This window comes from Triturus cristatus, chromosome 7, assembly GCF_964204655.1.
Source record: "Triturus cristatus chromosome 7, aTriCri1.1, whole genome shotgun sequence".
NCBI classification, from domain to species: Eukaryota; Metazoa; Chordata; class Amphibia; order Caudata; family Salamandridae; genus Triturus; species Triturus cristatus.
The window spans coordinates 1503779047-1503802770 of NC_140590.1; the positions used below are offsets into that span (position 1 = coordinate 1503779047).

The window sequence follows — 23724 nt, forward strand, 5'->3', positions numbered from 1 at the left end:
AGATACGCATGCTCGGCTCCAATTAATGGATGAAGAGTCGGAAATCATAAATGTGGTAGAGGAACAAGGCAGGGTTCCCCCTGCTCCCCTATTTTGTTTGCCCTCTATATAAATCCTCTCATTGAGAAAATTCTATTCATTCAGAAAATAATACCAGTTATTTGTAACGCGATGAAACCAAGGTGTTAGCATTCACCGATGACATTGCTGTAGTAACCACTGATCCTGAAGGGCCAATCAGGTAGATCGAGTTCATCACTGGGGCGTATGGACAGGGTTCCTTATATACATTGAATAAAGGTAAAATGCACATTATTTGTATGGATAACATCGCCTACTCTGATATATGGCATGTGAATACAGCCAAGTATTGGGGTATTATAATCAACTCCAAGGTAGACATCATTAGCCAAATTAATTTTGATCCCTTGGTTAGAAAGATCTCTACTGATCTAAGGCATCTGAATGTGCTACATTTATCAATAATTGGTAGGGGCAACAATACTGCAGATATACACATCTGTAGCGATCTTCTCTCTTCCCACCTTTATTCTATGATATTATGGGAAGACAATGGGACCAGCACTGCCTCACAAAAATAAGGGCTAGCTATGCCTTAGGCTAAATCTGCCCCTTTATACATCTACAGCAAGTGATTGGTATCCCCGACAGCTCATATTTTAAATATGTACATATGTACAGATAAAGGAATTTTTTAATGATCGTAGGGTGGTTGCACTCCTGGATAAAATCTTTCTTAGGATAGATGTAAATGTCCCAGGTGCAGGGAAGGTCTGTCTGCACTGGTCCATATATTCTATAGCTGTGACAGGCTATCTCCTCTGTAGAGTGACCTGGATTCATTCTGGGTGAGACTGTTCAGACAAAGGATCTGCCTTAGTCTCTCCGTGATGATCCCAGGCCATGACAATAGTAACAGACTAGACACACCCCAGACCTTCTTTGTTTTTATATATCAGTCACAGTTGCTAGATTGCTACTCGCAGCCAGATGGAACGACTAAGAGCCCCCCTCGTTTCAGGCCTAGCTTGCCCGATTGATGGGTATATACAATCAAGAATTTGCACTCCTTATGGCAGGCTAGGAAGCTGGGGCAGAACATTTGGTCCCCAATGTCACTCGGGCTGAACAGTTAAAGTTGTCTAACAGACCTACCCACCCCTGGTATGTAGTACAGTTGCTCATTTGAACTAACTCATTAACATGTAGCTAGAATATCCTGGAAGTACCCCTCTCACTTTAACTTGTATGTTTCATAATCTCTATTTGTTTAAACCAGGTGGTGCCCACTCAGGCTTTCAAGGAACACGCTATAATATAATGTGAATATTGATTAAATCTACTGGCTAAGCTTTTCTTTTTAATCATGCTCAATATTCACTTATTACTTGTATGCATTCATGACTGTTTGCATGATATATATCGATTATGTGCTCCTCTTTGGGTAATACAAAATAAATAAAATTTGTGCATAGATTAACAGCCTGTTGAGAGGTATTAACAAAACCATCCTTTGTCGATGAACATATTTATAAATTCCAGGTGGGAGTTATATTGACACAATTTCGGAGCAAACTAGATATGATCCAGGAGGCACTATTTAAATCACCTGCTACCCTATTGTATCAACTTTGAACAATCCGATGCCACAGCCTTTACTTCCTACAAAAAGAATCTTATCCTTCATTTGTAGTCTGGATACAGTTATGCTGCTTTCAGGTGTGGCTTTTCCCTTCTGTTTTTGATTATTTTCTCATGAAAGTGGTGAGCTAGGCGAAAGGTTATAAAAGCATAGTTAAATATTTGTCTATCATCCTATTATTGTAGTAAGTATAATAGCAAAAATATGTGTTATGTAAGCAACATTTTTCTTACCTTTTCCTGAGGAACTTGATCCCAATGTAAAGCCTTTGTTTTTCTTGAGGACAGTGCTGTAGAACCAATTAGAGGTGGTGGAGGTAAAGGGGAGATGTCATGTAAAACAGCTCTGTTTGGAGGTACAGGAGGCAGTGGATGAGATTTTTGACTTGGTGGAATATTGGGAACCGCTGATATTTCTTCATATGGGCTGCTGTTGGGTAAGGGGCCATCTTCTGTATACTTTCTGACCGGATCAGCTTGTTCAAGAGCTACTTGGCAGGATGATTTGGTCACTGCTTGAATGCAGGCGTATATATCTTGGTTCTCGGGTTTTGATTGAAGGTGGGTACAGAAACTGCTTAGAAGATCCACCCATCCATCTCTCATTTTCTTTAAGTCCACAATAGCCTTGGTATGCTCAGGCACTGATATTCGAAAACTGAAATGAAAACATACACATCAATTTCAACAGTTTGATGAGATGGTAAATAATTGATTTCTCCAATCGAATGCATGACTCGAAATGTAAAACAAGTGATTACACAGTTTTATTGCCTAAAGAACAACATTATAATGACACATTTAGGAGATAATATACATTCTATGCTGATAAAATTTAAAATACGTGTAGTTGTTTATGCCACTGATCTTACAATATCTCCCTCTGAAGTTTGAGACAATTTAGGCATATTTAGGATTTCAGAAAGTGATTTTCAGTTTACTTTGATTTGCCCATTTTAGAATACATGTCAGGCACTGCAATAGCTTCACCCTTTCATTAAAGAAGGTTTTTTCATCAACAAGGCTCCACATGAAGATTATTGGTAAATGAAGGGTATAAATCGTAATCATAAACTAGCCCCGCACTATATCAGTAGCTAATAATTATTATTGAAGATTGAAATGTAATAAGTGTACAATACTAGCCATTAAAATTTGCCATCACCCCCTATGAATTAGACAAGGGTTTTCTTATGTAGATTCACAGGTCTCAATTCATGCCACATTTTCAGGATCTACCCATACCCTGTAAATGCACTTGGAATGACTCTAATTGAAAGTAATATATTTTGTCTGTGGTTAAAAATATGCCATGGATCTGCGTTTCCGCTGTACGCAACTAAGGAAGGTCAAGCATCATTAAAAAGACAAGGGTGTAACTGAGGTCAAAACCCATGTGTGGTTGTATCGGAACGCCCATGCACCAACTATGGAATGCCCATTTAGTGTAAAGTTGTGCAATTAAGTGCACAGCTCTGCTTTGCTTTACTTTGAGCTTCAAACCAAAGCAAATTGTAATTTGCTTTGGTTTGTTAAATCCCAGCAGAAGATTTTGCATCTGGTTGTGTTATAACGTAATGCAAACCCAACGCAAACTCTTTGTACTTCTGGGTCCTTATATGCTGTAGACGCCACCATTATTTAAAAAAACAAAGGGTGTACGGAATCCATTCCGCACCTGTGCACTCGTTCCTGAGATGGCTGTTAGTACAATCATTTATACCTTCTTTGTTTTGGAAATTTCTCTTAAGATGTACATTACATGGTGGGGTAGTTGTCTCAGGTGCTGTCTTTGGAGGAAGAGATAGCCCAGGTGGGCATCCAGAAAGCATTCAAATCTTTACACCACTCAACTGGGAAACCCAGGAGGTGACGAAATACTTGTACAGTCCAAAAGCTTATGTGGCATTACTGGCATAATTGATTTATTTACTTGTAAAAACAATGGAATACACCCTCTTACGTAGATGTGCGATTACTCATTTTCATTTCAGATATATGTCGAGCTGGAATGATTCTTTTTGCCACCAAGTCATACCTTTAATTTTTTACTAAAAAAAAAAACCTCAGCAATGTGAAATATATACTTTGCAGCGTTATTTCCTTTCCAAATTCCCTTTACTAAACTTTTTGTACTTGTTTTTGTCAACTGATTTATACTGGAAATGGTGAGCAAACTCATTAGGTGCACTTGTGTGTTATGCGTGCTTGTGTGTACACATGCATAACAAACATTGTGAGGCCGGAACTGGTTCACATAGAGTTGGTAAATGCTGAATCCCAAAAAATTGTTTTAGGACCAGGGCGGTTTTATGTGTTTCAGTGTTTTAAAGTGATTGTTTGTTAAATTTGTTATTATAAGTATATGCATGCACTTGGTTAATGTCAAAACCTGGTCCCTGGTAAATATATGAATGCATTGGAGTATGAGATTCAGTTAATTATACATAGGTAGAAAAAGTGCGGGTCAAATAAAATGCTTTCACTTTTGATGAAACAATATACATTAATAGAATAGACAATGAGTATGTTCTGCAAACTTCCAATTCCTTGTTAAACATTTCACCGCAAAACATATTTTTTAAATTTCTTTCCAATTGATTAATTTATATTCTGGTCAAAATACAACAAAAGCACCATAGGGCCTACTCACAGTGCTGTTTTTTAGTATGTAAAATATTATGCTTGCGGTACTATTTTACATACTCTTACATGCCTTCATGAATCGGCAAAAACATTCGAGCAGATCAAGTTAGGATCTATGAAGGAATTAGACAAGATTGAGCGAAACAGTAAGCAATTGGTTGGGCATCTGAATACAGTGTAAGTACAATCAAAAAATAAAAACAGATATAATTCATCTGAAAAAAAACCCTATCTGTAAATGTTTTATAGTCAGCTGTTGAACCATCTAACAGTTAAAATTAAAATGTATATTTTTCTTAGGAAAAATGAAAACAGTTTAGTTAAGTTTCCTTTAGCTGTGCTCACTTTACCTCTGTTTATAGGGTTACATATTGATGAATAATACTTACATGTAATGTGTATTCTTGACCTGTAGGGTGAATGTCGGGAACCCACTATGGGAACTGGTGTTAACAATCCCGTTGGTCAAATGTATAGTCTGTTCTGCTGGCTCTGAGTCATCCTTTTCTCTTTGTCCAATGAAGTATAGTACCAGCACGTCTTCCCTTAGCTTCACCAAGTACCTTAAAGAGATGAATGGGGCATCAACCTTTCAGAAGACAGGCATTTCAACTTTTTGAAAACTGTATGACATATGGCAAGAAAAATTGTCTTATATGGCGAATAAGATTTATATAATGACTCAAAACGTAAAGGGCTACCATGTTAGAGTAGCCACCTGGCTTACTCATACCATATGGACACCTTCAGCCAATGCTGGATTTTTCAGAAAGAGCACTTTGAATTGTGGTAATTTGGAACCCATACTTATAATGCTGAAAGTGAAAGTACAAGTCCCAGAAGGCAACAAGGTGTTTTCTGAAAATCGATGACTGGCTGAGTTTTTATATATGATGTGGAAAACTTGGCAGCTCTGTGAGAGCTAGATGAAAAATGAATTTTTTTCAGAATAGAGGAACAAACAGAAACCAACATTAAAAGGATGAAACCATTAACATTTTGGGGCCTATTATGATGTCGGTCGGAAAGCCTCCTGCGTACTCACATGGAGCCATAGATGCAGACACGAACTGAATGCAGAGTGCTGCGGACCCACGATGGTGATACAGGCTTTAATGAGGAGAACACAAGCCTCCCGCTGAGGCTCTTTGATGGAGCTGGAGGCAAACTGAAACTGGAGGCTCGCAACAATGAAGCAGAGGTGAACTCAGCTGCTTAGGACTGCTGGCAAGGTGACTGGTGAGGTGAATGGCTCAGCGGTCAGTATGGCAGGGGCTCGGCTCTCAATAGCGGAAATGCTAAAGGCGGCTGGTGCTGTGAAGGGGCTGCCAACAGGACAGGTTCAACAAACAAGCAGAGCCACAGGATTATTAGCATCAGCTTCACCGGCAGAGGAGACGGAGACAAGTAAAAGTGGTGAGCCAGAGATACTGGATATGCCATGGCATTTGAATAGGGATGATGAGGCCGGAGCTACCGGCATTTGTCTACAGAGTCCCTCACCCAGTCCATCAAACTAACAGCAGTTGGTGTAGAGGGTCAACACTCCAGGAAGACCACTGCAGAGGTTAGATATCAGGTCAGTGTCGATGAGGTCACAGGCTCTGTAACGGGGGAGGAGGGGGCTATGTCTGCTCAACTGTGGCGGTCCCAAGTTCTCTGTGTCTCAGTTTGGGGGCAGATCCCAATAATGGCATTAGTCTGTTTACTACTTCTTTCCCCGAGCAGCATGAGGAAACAGCATTGGCAGCAGGGGTATCTCATCCATGCACTCAGCTTTCACTCGCAGTACGTGTGCCAATATCCATACCTGGCAGGGACATTGGAGCAACAAAGTTCACAAGAGAGGCAGCTGATAATAGACAACAGACTGTGGCTAGCACTAGCAGCACTGCTAGTACTCTTAGAAAACAAGGCAACAGAGATGCAAGTCACCAGTATACTCCTGGACTGAGGCAAGAGCATCGAGACAACAAAATACAAGGCAAGAATATAAAAAGTAAAAATAACAATGAGGGCAGCTATAAGGCTTATATGGTGCAGAATGCGGAGATTATGGAGGATAGGGATCACTTATTTTCCCCGATGGGAGGGCCAGAGCTCTCTAGCGATGAGGATGACTTACATGGGGCAATCTCTGGTAGCAGTTTAAGTGCTTTGTCAGTTGAGACAACCAACTTGGTGACAGCTGGTGTGGCAAGAACGCATAAGCGGACAAAAGGACGAAAGACAAGGGACAAGGTTCATGATAACCTAGCCACTGCTGTTCAGAAATTGGATTATATCACTACTCAGTATATGTTTGAGGACCTTGTTCACCCTCAGCAGAACCTAGTGTGACCACAGGAGATGCTGATTGAGCCACCCTCACTTGATCTGATTTATTGTAGTCTCATGTAGCATTGAGAGGACACCCGAACTGAGAGTCGGAAAGCTAGGATGGCAACCAAGAGACTCCTTGGAGCGGTTAGAATTTCAAAAACCTGCTCAGAGATAGGAGAGAGGATTGCAGCAGTGGAGAGCTGGGCGATGAGATTGGTAACAGACATGGCGGTGATGAAGGATCAGTCCTCGACACAGGAATCTCAGCTTCTTGACATTCAATGGAAGCTAGAGGACTTCATGAAGGATAGCCCGAGGGCAACGATGTTAGATCTGTTGTAATTAAATTTTTTAAGGGTGCCCTGGAGGACTGGAATTCATACCTAGAAATCCAGAGGGCCCATCGGTTCTGTCAATAATGAAGAGAGCAGATCAGGCAAATGGGGCCAGGTCAATAAAGCCCAGGGCTAGCATTGTGTATTTTGACAACTTTCATTTTAAGACATGCTGCCTTTGAGAAAGCACACTCAGACTCCAAACAGAACACAGATGGATTGTCTTTCTTCACTAGACAAGACTTTTGTCACATGACTGTGGAGAGAATCTGGAACCGTAGGCAACTCATAAAACCATGTCAGGAGAAAGGGGCAGAGGTGTATTTATTGAATCCTGAGGGACTCAATATAGTTTAGAAACACAAGACATGTCTTTACTTCAGAAATTAAGACCAAGTAGTATTTAGAGAGCTTAGGCTAATTGACTAAAGATTTGGAAATCAGTTGGGGGGCTAACCAGCCCTGCCAAGTACCACGCATCAGGCCTTAGACGAACTCCTATTAGTGTGGTGATCCTCATCACCGCACTAATATGCAAAGTCACGCATTTAAATCGACTTATTTCTTCTAGGGCTGTGTGACCCTTCTCTTAAACACCAAACAGTTGGGTATAGACCCATGATATGGCACTGTTTAGAGGCAGCCGAGATGGCCCTGGCAGCTGCCTGAAAGGCGCTGACAGCCCCTTTCATGTCCCAGTAGCATGCTCACCTTTGGCAAAGCCTTACCATGGAACACCTGCAGGACAAACTCACAGACTCCTGAAAAGGCTTTGACTACATATGGGGGCCTCTAGTGAGGTATCTTTCTGTAGGTCTCCCCCATTCTCCTACCCCACATGCAGAAAGGCACTCCACTTGTTTGAGACTTGAGTCCCTCCCCCTCCACTCCAGCTTTTTGGGATGTCCAGCGAAGACAGTTCATGGCCCCTACTACTATATACCACATAGTAGTCAATACACTTATTGCTCTGTACATGCAAGGTTGTTGTTTTTTTACATTTTAAGTTCCCTCCCTGTTTCAGTCAAGTTGGGGGAGGTTACATTATGCTCTATCATAGTCCTTTTGTAATATACCGCAAGACAAAGTTGTTTGAAGGAAACTCGCCATAATTATCGATGTACGTAACTGCTATGTATGACACTGATCTACATTATGGCAATGCTCTTTGACTGTAGTTTTCTGAGATGTCATGTTGTAATGCTTACTTAATATGCCCAAGAAACTAATAAAGACAGTTTGAGAAAAAAAAATAATGAACTATTTTTATTGTTGTTTGTATTTGATTTATGCTCTTCTTGATGAAAAAAATAAGTATAAAAAATGAGTGTGAAATAATGGCCATTTGTGACAACGTTTGTATCTGTAGCTTCTTGTTAGAATGGCCGATTGACAAAAATAATATACCCTTATATCTGCTAGACTCTTCTGGTTGCAGCGATAATAGGAATTGTAGATTTTTCAAGAACCCAAGGTATCCAGAGCCCAAAAACTATGATGCCCCTTACAATGCTTTTTCATTGTGTATCGAATATAGAGAAATTCATATGTTAAAATATATATATAGAGTGAAAAATGGGTATTAAGGAAACCTATATATTTAGGAAATGTACACCAGATACTGAGTTTTGGAACAGTGGTTATCTGTATAGCTCTGAATTTGTAGGCACCCACATTAGCATGTGATTCAGAATGGCATTTTTCAAAATGCCTTCTATCTTACACACTGGCTTACATTTGGAAGGCACAAATGCAGAGAAATCCAATTAGTAATAACAAATGTTCCACTATTCTGTGTTTCCAAATGTCTCCCAATAAAGACAGTACCTTACTTGTGTGGGTAGGCCTGGTACCCATGAGAGGAAAGGCCTCAAATTGCAACATGTAAACGTCGCAGTTTCCACAAAAAACTGGCTCTTTTTCGCAGTGTTGGTGCTGTGGATTTTGGTAAGCCTAGCACACCTGCACATTTTTTTTTAAACTAGTCACTAATGTGAATCTAAGGTGGGGTGACTTGTGTGACTCTCACCAGGTTTTCATACCCAGAAGTCCTTGCAGACCTCGAACTAGACAAATAAGGCACATTTCCCTCATGTTTCTGTGAGGAAACCTGGAATCAGCAGGGCTTCACAAATTTCCTATCAACAAGCATTCCCTCAAGCCTCTTGATAAAAATGGACCTCAGTTGTGTGGGATGGACCCATCACATTTTTCCACTAAAAACGGACCCATTTTTGGAAACGTGGGAAGCTATGGATTTGGGGTCACTGCTTAGCCAGCACCTAGGGAAACATAGCAAACCTGCAATTGTTTTTTAAACTAGGCCTGGTACCCATGAGAGGAAAGGCCCCAAATTGCAACATGTAAACGTCGCAGTTTCCACAAAAAACGGACTCTTTTTCGCAGTGTTGGTGCTGTGGATTTTGGTAAGCCTAGCACACCTGCACATTTTTTTTTTAAACTAGTCACTAATGTGAATCTAAGGTGGGGTGACTTGTGTGACTCTCACCAGGTTTTCATACCCAGAAGTCCTTGCAGACCTCGAACTAGACAAATAAGGCACATTTCCCTCATGTTTCTGTGAGGAAACCTGGAATCAGCAGGGCTTCACAAATTTCCTATCAACAAGCATTCCCTCAAGCCTCTTGATAAAAATGGACCTCAGTTGTGTGGGATGGACCCATCACATTTTTCCACTAAAAACGGACCCATTTTTGGAAACGTGGGTAGCTATGGATTTGGGGTCACTGCTTAGCCAGCACCTAGGGAAACATAGCAAACCTGCAATTGTTTTTTAAACTAGACACCAAGGGATTCCAGGATGGTGTATATTGTGTGGATCCCACAAGGTATTCTTACTCACAATGAATTGCAAACCTCAAACTTTACCTAAAATCACATATTTTCCTTACATTTCTGTGATGGAATCTTCCAGAAGCCATAGGCATCCACCATATTCTTACCACCCAGAGATACCCCACTAATCCCAATAAAAAGGCTACCACACCTGTGTGGCTGGACTTAGTGCCAGCGCAAGAAACAGATTAACCAAGGATGATGGGAGTCCCTTGAAAGGCCTACCATTGACCCCAGTGTGATCCATTCTTGTTCCAGGCACATAGCGCATTCCCACAAGTGGGGTAGCATTTTTATTGGGACATGTGGAGGAACACTGGATGGTAGGAATTTTCTGGATCACTGTGGAAACAATCCTCCCAGATTTGAACTGGGATACATAATAGGCCAGGGCCTCAAACTAAAAATGTCTCCCATTAGTGATCCAGATCTAAAAAAGTGATCCACATTAGGCCATTTTCTAACTTGTAAAGACATGCTGTATGGGTATTTTTCTAGGGCTGGGAGGCTGCATGCATTTGTGTTTGCTGCAGGGAATGCTTGTGGTCAGTGCTTAATTTGTAAAATAATAAGTGCCAGGGCCCTGACCAGGAGGTCACAGCAGCCTGCATCACCCATTGCTCCTGACATTCCTGACATTGCTGCCAATGGCGGTACCAGAACAACTACTAACCATATCTTTAACCTGCAAGTGAGACAGTCAAGATGATTCCAGGTCCACGAAGCTAAAATAATGGCTGTGGAGGCAGGTATTAGTACATTTATATATATATTGTATTCATAAACAACCGTTGTTCTTCTCCTCTCTAAATGGGATTAGCAGCGCCACCATGTTGTAGACTGTCCTAAGTGTGGGATTGACCATTAAGTGGTGCCAAACACCGGAAACCAATTAAGTGCCGGGAACCACTGGCTCAAGTTGAGCACTGCTGGTGCTAATATCAGGGAAATGAGCAGTAAGAAAACGGCCCACCTAGCCTTAAAAACTGGTCCATCAGCAGCCAGAAAACTGGCACACACACTGACTTGTCGGACCAGACCATCAGGCACTGCCAGATTCTGTGAGATTTTACCTTGCTGCACCAGTGTAAACCCTTGCATTCTGGTTTTGTTAAGTAACTTTTGCTGGAACAAATGTATATGAAAACAAGCATTAGCAATGCAATAGGTCTCACATTCATGCTTGTTTGAGCTATTGGCATTGTAAATGATAATTCTTTTCATTTATTCTTTGGGTTTTAAAACATAAATAAAAGACATTGGCATTTACAATAGTAATATCTTAAACTCTCTGAAATGAGAGACCTATTGCAATTAAGAGCCTTCTTGAGTCGCGTTTACGAAAGTTTGAGCTATTGGCAATGTAATAGCTTGAACTCTTGCAAATGCGAGACCTATTGCATTGCAAATTACTAGCGCCCATGTGGCGCTTTCACATTCATGAAGGCGGCGCCCCTTTCTTCAGACAAGCCGCATCTAAAGAAAGGGCCGTGGCCGACATTAAAGTGAAACCGCGGCATGGGGCGCATTTACAAAAAAAGCATCCGTTTGTTGAGGTGACAAACAGATGGGTTTTTTTGAAACTTGCTGCAGCATTTAAATTTAATTTCTGCATCTTAGGATCCAGACTTATTACAACGCTTACAGACTGAAAGAGTAGTTCAGTTCAGTTCATAAACTTTATTTGGGTAACTTAATACCCATAAAAGCACAACATCAAAACAAAAAATAAATAGCAAAATGAAGGATTGACAGTACACGATAATCAAACATTTGTAATAATATAACTATAGCATTTGATAAGTTTGAAGACAAATGAAAAAAAAGAACTTCATTGGTAATAAATAAATAATTTACTGTTAATAAAACATTATATCAGCTAGCAATTACACAGAGATAGCCAATCGGTTAAAAACTCAGGGATCGGGCATAGTCTTACGTACTCTGGTGGCAATTCTCAAAAAGGTGCTTATGCAAAGGATCAGCTCTTCATCAGCCAGGGAAACTAAACATGTGTAAGCATTATCCAAACTAATAGGTCTTCTCTTTTTGAAAACTGGATTTAAAAACCACTTAGTATATTTTGTGTAATACTTACAAAAAAATAAAAAAAATGTAAAATTGATTGGCCACTTACTCCGTCACAAGGGCATGGTACATGATCAAGATTATGATGATAACCGAGAGGAAAACACAAAGCAAATCAGACAGTTCCTGCTCTAAGGCGGAATAATAGGCTCCTTTCCCAATAGCCATGCGTAGGGTGAGATATATAGGTAGAGAATTATAATGCTGTTCTACAGACATGTAACTACGAACAGAAGATTTCTTGGATTCCAGGCCAATCCTTTCTGTGTTATATAAAAAGTAAAGGGCATCTCTAAGCTCCTTTTTTAGCACGGTGTCAGCTATATTTGGATTTTTGAAAATACTTTCTTTATTAACGCTGCACAGGCTTTGATGTACTCCACTCAGCCAAGGAATTTCCATCCCTTTCTCACACATAAGGCAGTCATTAATAATCTCTCTAGTGAGGGAGGCAGCATGGTTCTTCCATACCGATAGCCAAAAAAGGGCACGACGGGCGCGTATAAAATCCTATATAAAATTAAGATTGAGTTCTCTGTGGCAAATATATTGTGGGGTAGAGATTGGGATGCCCAAAAGTTTCCTGCAGAATCTATTTTCTTCCTGCTCGATTCAGGAACAATTTGCAATGCCCCAAATCTCAGCCCCATAGGTGGCCACAGGGATGCACTGTACTTTAAAAATGTTTAAAATGGCCGGTATAGCATCAGTGGTCTTTGGATGGGGAAGACTAAGGATTGAGTTGGTGGCCTTTGAGAACTTGCTCCTAGAGTGAGCAAGATGCTCAGTCCAGGAGCCGTTCGCAGCAAAGACCAAACCAAGATAGGAAAATGTACGTGTACTTGTCAATTTCTGACTACCCACTACAATAGAACTTAACTGTCGCTTCCCAGGACCACAGGACATTAAAAATTACTCATTAAAATTGACACATAGGTCCAAGCTATCCATGTACTCAACAAAAGTCTGAACTAAATTATGCAGGGAGTTCGGCGTGCGGCCTATAAGGACCTCATCATCTGCGTATAATAGCACGGGGAGAGTTTTACCATTCATCATGGGGACGTCATGGGTTGAGTATTAATCATGGGGACGTCATGGGTTGAGCATTAATCATGGGGACGTCATGGGTTGAGAAAGAGTAAATAAGTAAATGATGTCAGCAAGGAACAGAAAAGTGTAGAACACATTGAGGGATAAGAATGTAACTAATTCACCAACCCCAATCCTGTTCAACTTTAACTGTTTTACGGAAGGTACATTTCCTTATCCCTAGGTTGTGGCAAGGAATAATTTGTTTGCGCACACAATTGCACACACTACCCACCATTCTATGCCATGTCCTGCTCAATCTCATGGACTATTCTCAACTTGGGCTGAGGGTCGAAGATGGCAGAGAATATTATTACCACCTGTGTTCCAGAAAAGAAAATCTTTTCTTTTCCCTTTCCTTGATTCTTTGTTAAAATTAATATCATAGACTGTGGCCTATTAAGACTGCAGCACTGGGTGTTTCTTTCATTGTTTTAATCTTTGTTGAGGTCTGTTAACAGAGGAAAGGTAAGAGCAATTTTGTGCATATAATTTGGCCTATAAAAATGAACAACTGGTCAAATTTCCAACCCCATCAGTTCAAACCTGCAGCTCTCGGTGCGTTATTAATGCAACAGGGCTGGCCAATTATATTAGGAAATATAGGAAAAAATCTGACGATAGCAGCCAAAAGGCAACACCAATAAAGGCTGCAACACTACTTGGCAGAGACAGGGAGGTACCAAGATCGGGAGACATCGAGAGAGTGAGACTCAGTGAGAGTGAGATACCGAGAGAGTGAGAAACCGAGAGAGCGACACACCGAGAGAGTGAGACATTGAAACAGTGAACAGCAAGACTGAGAGAGGGAGATACCAAGATTGGAAACAACACTAGAGAGTAAGACACTGAGTGGGAGTCACCAACACAGACAGAGAGACACACAGAATGAGGCAGGGTGACACTAACACAGAAACAGGGAGACGTTCAGACAGAGAGGGAGCAAATTACATTTACAGAGCGAAAACAGACAGCGAGAGAGAGAGAGTGACACTAACACAGAGAGAGGGAGACACCAGCATTGAGCCAGGAAGACACAGACACTGAGACACAAACACTGAAACAGGGAGACATTGAGAAAGAGAGGGAGAAAATAACACAAAGGGAAAACAGAGAGAGAGACACTGACAGAGCGAAGGAGACAGACACTGAGGGTGACATTGACACTGAGACAGAGAGATGCTGACACACAGAGAGGGAGACACCAACATTGAGACAGGGAGACACGAACACTGAGACAGGGAAAAAACGGCACAGAGAGGGAGACACCAACATTGATATAGGGAAAAACATTGAGACGGAGAAAACAACACAGAGACAGTTACAAATTGAGATAAGTAGACACTGGCGAAGTGAGAGGAAGATACAGACTCTGAGACGATGAGATACTGAGATGCAGACAGGGAGAAAACAACTCAGAGAGGGAGATACGCACAGTGGAGCAGGGAGACACAGACCCGGACATATAGACACTGAGGCAGGAAGACAGGGACACACTAAGATAGGGAGACACCAACTGTAATAAGAGAGGGAGACACTGAAACGAAGATAGGGACACACCAAGATAGGGAAACACAGAGTAGGCGACATCAACATGGAGTAAGAGACACTAATACTGAGACACGATTAGTGAGACAGGGAGACATTGACAGAGGGAGACACATACACTAAGACACAGACACACAGAATCAAGGAAACACCAAGACTGAGACAGGGAGACACCAACAGAGAGGGGGGGAGGGAGAGAGCATCAATGCTGGAACAGTGATATAAAGGGGCCCAAGAAACAGTGAGACACACAAAATATCAGGGAACCACAAGCATGGATGCTGGAGCAGACTGACATTGGACACAATGAGGAGCAAGCTGCAATGCTGGGAAAAAAAGAAAAAAGAAATGGAAGGTGCGCGGCCACTAAAATTAAAGCGTGCCATTTCTATAAAAACGAAAAATACACAAAAAATTTAAAGAAGCAAGTTGCAAGGAAAATAATGGCGCGTAACAGCAATAAGGAGCAAGATATGCCAATGTGATTGTTTGAAAATGTGAAGCTGATCCTTCCTCCTCTCCCCAATTTTTACGGACCAAGCTACACCCCTGGCAAAAGGAACAAATGAGTTTGAAATCTGAGTCATAGTTTTCCTATTAAGTTATATAGTTGTGTTACCTCGTGGTTTTGCATATGACAATTTATGAAGGAAAATCATCTGCTCAACAAACATTCCAGTGTTACAATACATTGTTTTCTTGTTGGTGTGCTCAGCGTTCGTGTTTGACTGACTTATATAGCTGTGAGTAGAACATGTGGGCCATTCCACGCAAATTTCAATGAGGGAAAAGCTGCGTTTTTGCCATGCACAATCAAAGAAAGAAAAATATGTACCCTACTTTTCAAACAAAAATAACACTCTATAACCGCATGCGAATTTCAATTGCTCATATCAGCAAAAAAGTATTACATGTGATTTAAGCAGTGTACAGATGCAAACATTCCCTGCCAAGTTGTAAAATAAATCACATGCCATGAAAAAAAAAACCTGGTTATACTGACCGGCGCAATCTTCTCTACTACTGCTAAGGTGGCGGTGGGCGGTCTGGCCAGCGCTGTATGGATGGGGTTGGTGGTTCCGCCATTTTAGGCTCCTATGATCTATTTACTCCTCCTTTTGGAATCTACTGTGGGGGAGGAGCACACCAGAACCTATTGCTGGCCAAAGCCCGTGATTGGCTGAACAATTCTCCCATGAGACATGCCAGCATGACAGCGGAAGTGGGGCACTGTGGCTGCACTGCGGAGACGATGGCGCCATTTAAAATAAAACAAGCTGTCACCATTACGCCAACGCAGCCGCTTGTTTATATTTGCATCACGCTTTCACTTTAAGTAAAAGCACGATGCAAAAATAAACATGCGCCTGCCAATAAAACAAGCAGCTGTGTCTCTGCAGATCTCCATCTGCTCAGGGAGAGAGACAGAGGGAAGGGGAAGCTTACCCAGTAATTAAAGTCCACAGTCTAACGCCTCAAGCACACAATCCAGTCGGGATGGGCGGGGGCAAAAGGACACAGGCCGGGAACAAATAAGCCTCATTTTTAATCAGAGGCTAGAGTTCAGCATAAAGGATGACGGCAGCCAATGAGAATCATGGGCGGTGCTTCCACTCCACTTCGGAAATCTGCTCGATTAAAATAAGCCTGCAGAGCAAGAAGCGCATGCGCGCTCCAGCGCTAGGCGAGACCTAAAAATGACACAAACCATATATGCAGATGAGTAAAATTAAAAATGCTAGTTATTGCCATTGTTGAGGGAGGGGAGATGCCATGACTCACGTATTAATTATTTGTAAAAAGCAAAAATAAAACAATTCCTTTAAAACAACGTAATGCAACATTTATCAGTATGGCACCATGCATTAAAAACAGACTTCAAGAAAAATTCAATCACAAATATATATTTGCTGTTTTTTAACATGCAATTTACTTTTTTGTTTTTAAAAAACAATGGAGACATCTATTCTCCATGAAATACTATAAGAGATTAAAATGGAGTCACAAGACCCATCATCTATTGGTGCATGCACACAATTGATTACAAATCCACCTACACTTTGATTTTCAATGAAGTTTTGGCACATAAACTATCATCGTCATTGTTCTGCTGTTTACTTTGCTGGAAACCTTAAGGGCAACTTGTTCTTTCAAGCAAAGGCTCCAACGAGTTTGTCTCATGAGTTTAACCTGATTGTATTCAAGCAAACACACCTTTCGTTTACTTTGGTACCACAGGAGTGGATAACTAAAAGCCCTTGTAACTTTTTTTTTCTACTCAAACTACAAAATAAATATTGATTTATAATTAATGAATAGTGCATTGCTTCCTTAATTTTTCCACTACCAGTAAAGTAAAAAAAAAAGGTAGGCTCCTCGCATTTATGTAAGGAGAAAGGGTTTGCAAAACACACCTTAAACCAAGTGTTTCAAATCATGTTGTTAGTTATTGGGGACACGCCTGGTAGATTTCCTAAACCCCAAAAAGAAAATATGGCATTTTTTGAGAAAAGAATAACTGTCAGGTGTCTCTCTCTCAAAATGAGTTCTGCTCTGGTAGGTGGGAGTTTTTAGGATTCAGTCAAACCGGTAAAAGGATCTCCGATATGGGTATATTAAAGTGACTACCATACACCCCGAAACCAGTATGTACATCCTATTTGCCTGCAAATCATGTGCATCACAATGACTGTGAATAGTACATGCAGCTCAGTAACAATTATTGAAATGAGGGCAAAGGATACATAAGCCCAAACTATTTGTCATCACATATACCTGCCCTATTAGCCTCAAACAACTCTTGTATGTACAGCTGTCTACCAGGATGGGGTAAACTAGCTAAACACTGTATGACAAGTCACATAGAAACCACTCCATGTACCTTAATGTGTAATAAAGCCAGTCCCTACACCAGTATCTTATATAACGTTCTTATGCATGGTGTTGTATGGGAAAGGAGGGGCTCAGCTCATGCTTGGATCCTTGTTTGCCGCATGGGCAGAGCAGAAAAATTCTGGTTCGAGATGCAAGCGTATAGAAGCTTCATGATTCTTTACTATCATATTTTACAGGCACACCTTTTGCAAGGTCATCCCTCCCTGTTGCTAAACTTCAACTGCCTGTTCAGGAAGACTTTCATAAAATTGAATTTTTCCTTCTCTGGTCTGTTATTGGGACAACATGGCAAGTTCAGACACACTTCGTCAGTTACACAATTTAAAAGAAGTTGTTAGTCTGCTTTTCAAGCCTTACACTCAACAAGCAACCCGACATTTAAAACACACAAACGTTGATCATGTTAGCATACAATCAGTTCTGTTTTGTATGTAATATCCAATTGCATATATATCCTGCCTTACATGTCATTGGTCAGTCAACAGTTTTCTAAAAGGATTAGCAGCCTAATTTTTCGGTGAAGTTCTAAATACCCTTCACTTGTGTACAAAGATGAGAATTTCCATCCAGTGCGTTTGTTACAACTTTTAGGCCAGCATCGCAAACTGGGAATAAGTGGTATCCCTAAGGAGGATCATGCCCCAATCGATTGTGAGTTCACCATGTGTGCACTTGCACCCGGACTCAAGCTCTGTGTTTACACACAGAAATGAACTGAGAATCTAGACTACTCAAGGATGGGGGGCTTCAAACTTTGTAATTGTAGAGCGCAATAGTAGTATAATTACAGTCTGACATTGGTGATTCCAGATCAGGTATTTTTAGGGAACACAGTTACAAGCAACTTGCAAACAAGGCCTTAAAACAGTGAACACAATAAATCAATCAGTGAATACAAATTTGTGGTCATGGAAGAGGTGTGCAACATTACAAAGTTATTTGCAACTTTAGAAAACATTTATGGTAATGTTTCTACCTTCATGAAAAATTATGTGGACATTTGCTATTGTGAATAGAAAAACTCAAGCAAATGTGCAGGGGAAACATCTGCATATATTATAGCCTAATAGCCTGCCGTAGCGGGCTATACCGACTGTTAAAGGCCTGCTGCAGCCCGAGCCGAAGGCGAGGTACTTTAACAAAGCAGAGGGGCTATAAGGCTATTAGAACATTCTGCCACTAGAGGGCAGAATGTTCTAACAAATAAAACGAAGCCTTCAGGGAGCGCAAGGGGATTCAAATCCCCTCAGGCTCCCTGCAGCCTTTGTTCACAGCCAGAGCTGTGAACAAAGAAACATTGGAATGTTGGAGCTCCGGGCTTTTACCAGCCATTATAAGCCCGGAACACTCCATTGTTTTCAATGGAGCTTCCAACATTCCAATGTTCTAATAGCCGGTATAGCTCTACTATGAAGGGCTATAAGACTATTAGAACATTCTGCCACTAGAGGGCAGAATGTTCTAACAAATAAAACAAAGCCTTCAGGGAGCACAAGGGGATTAAAATCCCCTCAGGCTCCCTGAAGCCTTTGTTCACAGCCAGAGTTGTGAACAGAGCAACATTGGAATGTTGGAGCTCCGGGCTTATGCCAGCCATTAGAAGACCAGAGCACTCCATTGTCTCCAATGGAGCTCCCAACAATCCAATGTTCTAATACACCCTCAGAAAATGAAATTACAGTAAGGCAAGCAAAAACCATCACTATGCTATGAGAAGACATGCGGCAAATATTTTTGCTGAAACAAGAAAAATTATTACGCTGCTAAATCAGTGAAATAAGTGCAGGGGCGTGGCTTGGGCGCCGATGGTGATGGTCGCCTGAGAGCTCGGCTCCGGGACTGAGCCCGTGATTATCCTGTAATTCGGCGGCTGCGGGGCACCCCAGCCCCTGCATTTTGCGGACCGGCCCGACGGAAACCTGCCGGGGCCCCTGGCGTGATCGGCACGAGCGGTGACCCGGCGAAAATCGCAGTCCGGGGTACCACGCAGTGCGACCCAACATGGCGCCCGGACTTCTTTGTCCCCATGGCCGGACCCATTAGACTGGAGGAACGTCGTTGGCGGCGGTGCATCCCCTGCTCTGCCGGCTCCCGGTGGGGGTCGGAGCTGGACATCGGTCAGAGCGGTCTCCTTTAACGGGGATTGCACTCGGCTGAACGGAGGCCCACACCCTAGCGGATCCCACGCGGGGACGTCAGGAGGCCCCGTCGGTGGCCCCACTCCCTACACCGCACTTGGCCTCTTTCTCCTGGCCGACCCACTTCCATGGGAGGCGCAACCTTTTGGAGCCGCGAATCGTCCGGTGGAGCTGGTGACATCCACTCCGGGACTTTGTCGGCCGTGCGGGCCAGCCCGACCCGGCGACGGTTGTCTCCGCCTCCTCCTCGGTGCCCTCGGACGCCGTGTTGGCGGCGTGAGCCAAGGTTGAGACGATCCAACGGGCCCTGGAGACGGGGATATCCGGCATTCGACCTAAGGCCTGGCACCCGAGGGAGTCATAGCCGGGGCCTGAACTCGGAGGCGCCTGCTCCGAGACCTGCACGGAGAGCGGCCGGCGACATGGGGAAACCTAGAGGAGCCAAGGGGACTGCCCCGGTTGTCTCGGACTCGGAGACCCAGGACAAGGAGGAACGCGGGGGCCCGGAGGATGCCGGCGGTGCCCCACTGCAGCAGCAATTTGACCGAGTCCAGAGGCAATAGCGACCACGCGCTCGGCCCTCCAGCAGGACATTGCCCAGGTAGCGACGAGCCTGGGTCTCCTCAGAGCGGACCATGGCAAACTTTCGGACCGGGTCAAGGAAGTGGAGGGCTCGGTGAAAACCTTGGAGCCGGCACAGCGGACCTTGGCTGCGGATATGAAGGATGCCTTATCCCGGATTACGGTCCTGGAGCAGAGAGCGGAGGACGCGGAAGGCCGTAAGAGGAGGAACAACATCCGCGTGGTGGGCCTGCCAGAAAAGATTGAGGATGGCGACATGGTGGCATATCTGGAGGCCTGGCTCCGAGACACGGTGGCCCCGGAGGGTCTATCCTCCTTCTACACCCTGGAGCGGGCACATAGGGTCCCGGCGAGGCCACCGCAGCAGGGACGTGCCCCACGACCGGTGGTGGCGCGATTACTGCACTTCAGGGACAGAGACCTCATCCTCAATGTCGCCAGACATAATGGGCCATTTAAAGTGGCAAACAGCCAGGTGAACATCTTCCCGGATTACACCTATGAAACTCAACGCAGACGGTTTTCCTTCCTGGCGGTCAAGCGCGAGCTCCGGAGCGAAGGTATCCAATACTCGCTCTTCTATCCTGCGAGGCTCCGCATAATCGTCGATGACAAAACTCAGTTCTTCGATACCCCAGAGGACGTTTGTCACTGGCTCGAACTATATAGAGCGGGGAAAGGTGGATCCGGCTCTTCGCCTCGACAGGTGGCGGAGCCGGAGCAGAGACGGAGATCCAGGAGGATTCGGGGTCGCCGTGGCCGCTCGGGGGGTCCCTCAACTGTAGAGACATCGACGGAGCGGAAGGGAGTACTAGAGGTGTTATCAGCGCTGTCTGGTTCACGGGACGCTGCCATTACGGAGGAAGCGGTCCCTGAGGACGAGGAGGGTCCAACGGACTCCGAGGAATCCGTGCCTGACAGTGACCATACGCCGGTGATCACACCGCAATCGGCGGAGGACCTTCTGGATGGACAGGGGTAACGGGGTGAGCTTCTTCACTTTGGGTGGGGGCCCGGCGAGGGGGTGGCGGGGGTCGATAAGAGATGCTGACTACCGGGGTAGGGAGGGTGGGGTGCCCTGGATTTGCCCCGAGGGGGTTTATTTGTGACACTGTTTTGGGCTTCGGTTAGTCCTGGTGGCCTGAGCGTCGAGGGCCCACTGCCTCCGCCCGGCCTGCACCTGGCCCTTAAGGCCTTCCTGCGGTGGCGACTGCAGGATTAGTAGGGTATAGTTGGAGAATATGGTTTGGATGGGAACTAGATGGTGTTATTTGGGTCCTGTTCTGGGGAGCGTGGTTGGGGAGTTGATTCATATTTGGGTTGCTAAGTTATGGTTGGGGAAAATGGCCGCCATCAGTGCTGTGAGGATCGATGTCCTGCTATTGTTGGGACCCAGATGGGGAGACTTTGCGAGAACAATATGGGACAATGGCTGAGGTTGCTAATCTGAAATGTGTTACTTGGAACGTACGGGGGCTTCACACTATGTCCAGGCGTCACAAGGTCCACGCTTACTTAGTGCGTAGGGGAATACAAATGGCGCTGCTGCAGGAGACTCATCTGAACAAGGCGGAAGGGGCGGCCTTACAGCGTAGGTGGAGGGGGCAGGTCTTTTACACTTCGTACTCGGCGTATGCCAGAGGGGCGCTGATCTGGGTTAGGGCTGGGGTTCCCTTCCAGGTCACGAACACAGTGATAGATCCAGAGGGGCGTTATGTGGCTATTTCAGGGACTTTGGGAGGGAGAGACCTAAACGTTTGCTGTGTGTATGCTCCTAATGTAGACCAGACTGCCTTCCTTTCCAGGTTATCGGGCTCGTTGGCCCATTGCCTCTCCGGACCCCTCCTGCTCGGTGGAGATTTCAACTCAGTAGTGGATGTAGATATTGACCGCTCGCATCCACCCCTCCCCGATTCTCCGGTTCGTCGCTTGGCTAGGGATCGTCGGGACTGGCAGACTCACTGGGGGTTAACGGATATTTGGAGGGCGCAACACCCCACAACCAGGGACTACTCCTACTTCTCGAGCCTCCACGAATTGCACGTTCGACTGGACGGATTTCTTGGCTCGCCCGAACTGGTTTCAGCAGCGGTCCGGTCTGAATATTTGACCAGGACCATTTCTGACCATAACCCCCTCCTGTTGGACCTTGGCTAGTTTCCCGGGGTGCCGACGGTGCCCACCTGGAAATTGCGGCCCGAGATCCTTGAGGACAGTGTCTTCAAGGCGGACCTAGGTGATACGATTTCAGAGTACTTTGCGTCCAACCGTGGCACCGCGAGCTCGAGAGCGCTAGAGTGGGACGCTTTTAAGGTGGTGGTGAGGGGGTACTGCATTTCTAAACAGGTCGGCGTGAGGCGAAGTATCCTCGCCGACCTAGAGGCAGCGGATCGAAAACTCCGCGAGTTGGAGTTACGCCGCCCCGGGCGCCCCGAATTGCAGGCGCGCACGGCGGAGGCGAAGGAGGCGGTGGCGGCGGAGGTCGAACGGCTCCGCTGTTTTGACTATAAGGCCTATACGGTTCGGTCCATCGCAGAGGGGGATAGGTCGAGCGCGCTGTTGGCATGGCTGGCCAACCCTACGCGGCAGTCCTCAATGACGACGTCCATGCGCAGGGCAGAGGGAACCCAGGTGTACACCCAGCCTGCGATTCTGAGCTGCTACCGGCAATACTACGAGCGCTTATACCGCAGTCGCTCGGTCCGCGACCCTGACCTGCTCGATAACTATTTGCGGCCTCTAGAGGTCCGAACAATGGAGCGGGACGTGGCGAAAGCCTTGGGGTCCGACATAGAATTGGGAGAGATCCGTAGCGCCATCAAAAAGATGGCGAGAAATAAGACTCCGGGCCTGGACGGTCTTCCGGTGGAGTTCTATGCGGCCTATGCCGATCTCCTAGCCCCTAGATTGTTGGTAGTATACAGGGAGGCGAAGAGGCTTGGGCGTCTCCCGGGCTCGATGTGTGAGGCATTGGTGGTCCCGCTCCTCAAGCCTGGAAGGGATTCCTCCGATCCGGGGTCGTACCGTCCCTTATCGATGCTGACGGTGGATTATAAAATACTGAGCAGCATCCTGGCCTCGAGGCTGCTCGGCCACATGAGCTCCTTGGTACATGAGGACCAGGCTGGCTTTATCCCCAGGCGTAACACGACCATGAACATTCGTCGGTTGTTCCGCTTGCTAGGGGAACCGCTTGTGGACGCCCCGTGCCCGGTTGTCCTATCAGTGGATTTAGAGAAGGCTTTCGATAGCCTGGAATGGGACTACCTTGGTGCGGTGTTGCGGAGGTTTGGCCTCGGGGAGGGCTTCATCAGGTGGACCAGGGTTCTGTACGCCTCGGCGTCGGCTAGGGTTCGGGCGGGACCGCTGATTTCCTCACAATATCCGGTGGAACGAGGCACGAGGCAGGGATGCTCGTTATCCCCACTGCTATTTGCGCTGGCGGTGGAACCTCTTGCGCTGCATCTCCGGTCGGGAGCCCATTACACGGGCCTGTGGACTCCTTCGGGCCCGCATTACATCTCACTGTATGCAGACGACCTGTTGCTCTTCCTAGAAGA

General features: G+C 44.7%; 1 protein-coding gene across 1 annotated transcript in view; it reads right to left on the bottom strand.

The window, feature by feature from the left end:
* The window catches only part of LOC146812254 (formin-H-like), a 637557-nt gene that overhangs the window by 276559 nt on the left and 337274 nt on the right, over nucleotides 1–23724 (bottom strand). The window contains exons 5-6 of the mRNA XM_085614569.1: nucleotides 4698–4871; nucleotides 1897–2320 (exon numbers count right to left, since the gene is read on the bottom strand). Coding sequence (XP_085470695.1) covers nucleotides 1897–2320; nucleotides 4698–4871 — 598 coding nt within the window. The remainder of the gene's footprint in view (nucleotides 1–1896; nucleotides 2321–4697; nucleotides 4872–23724) is intronic.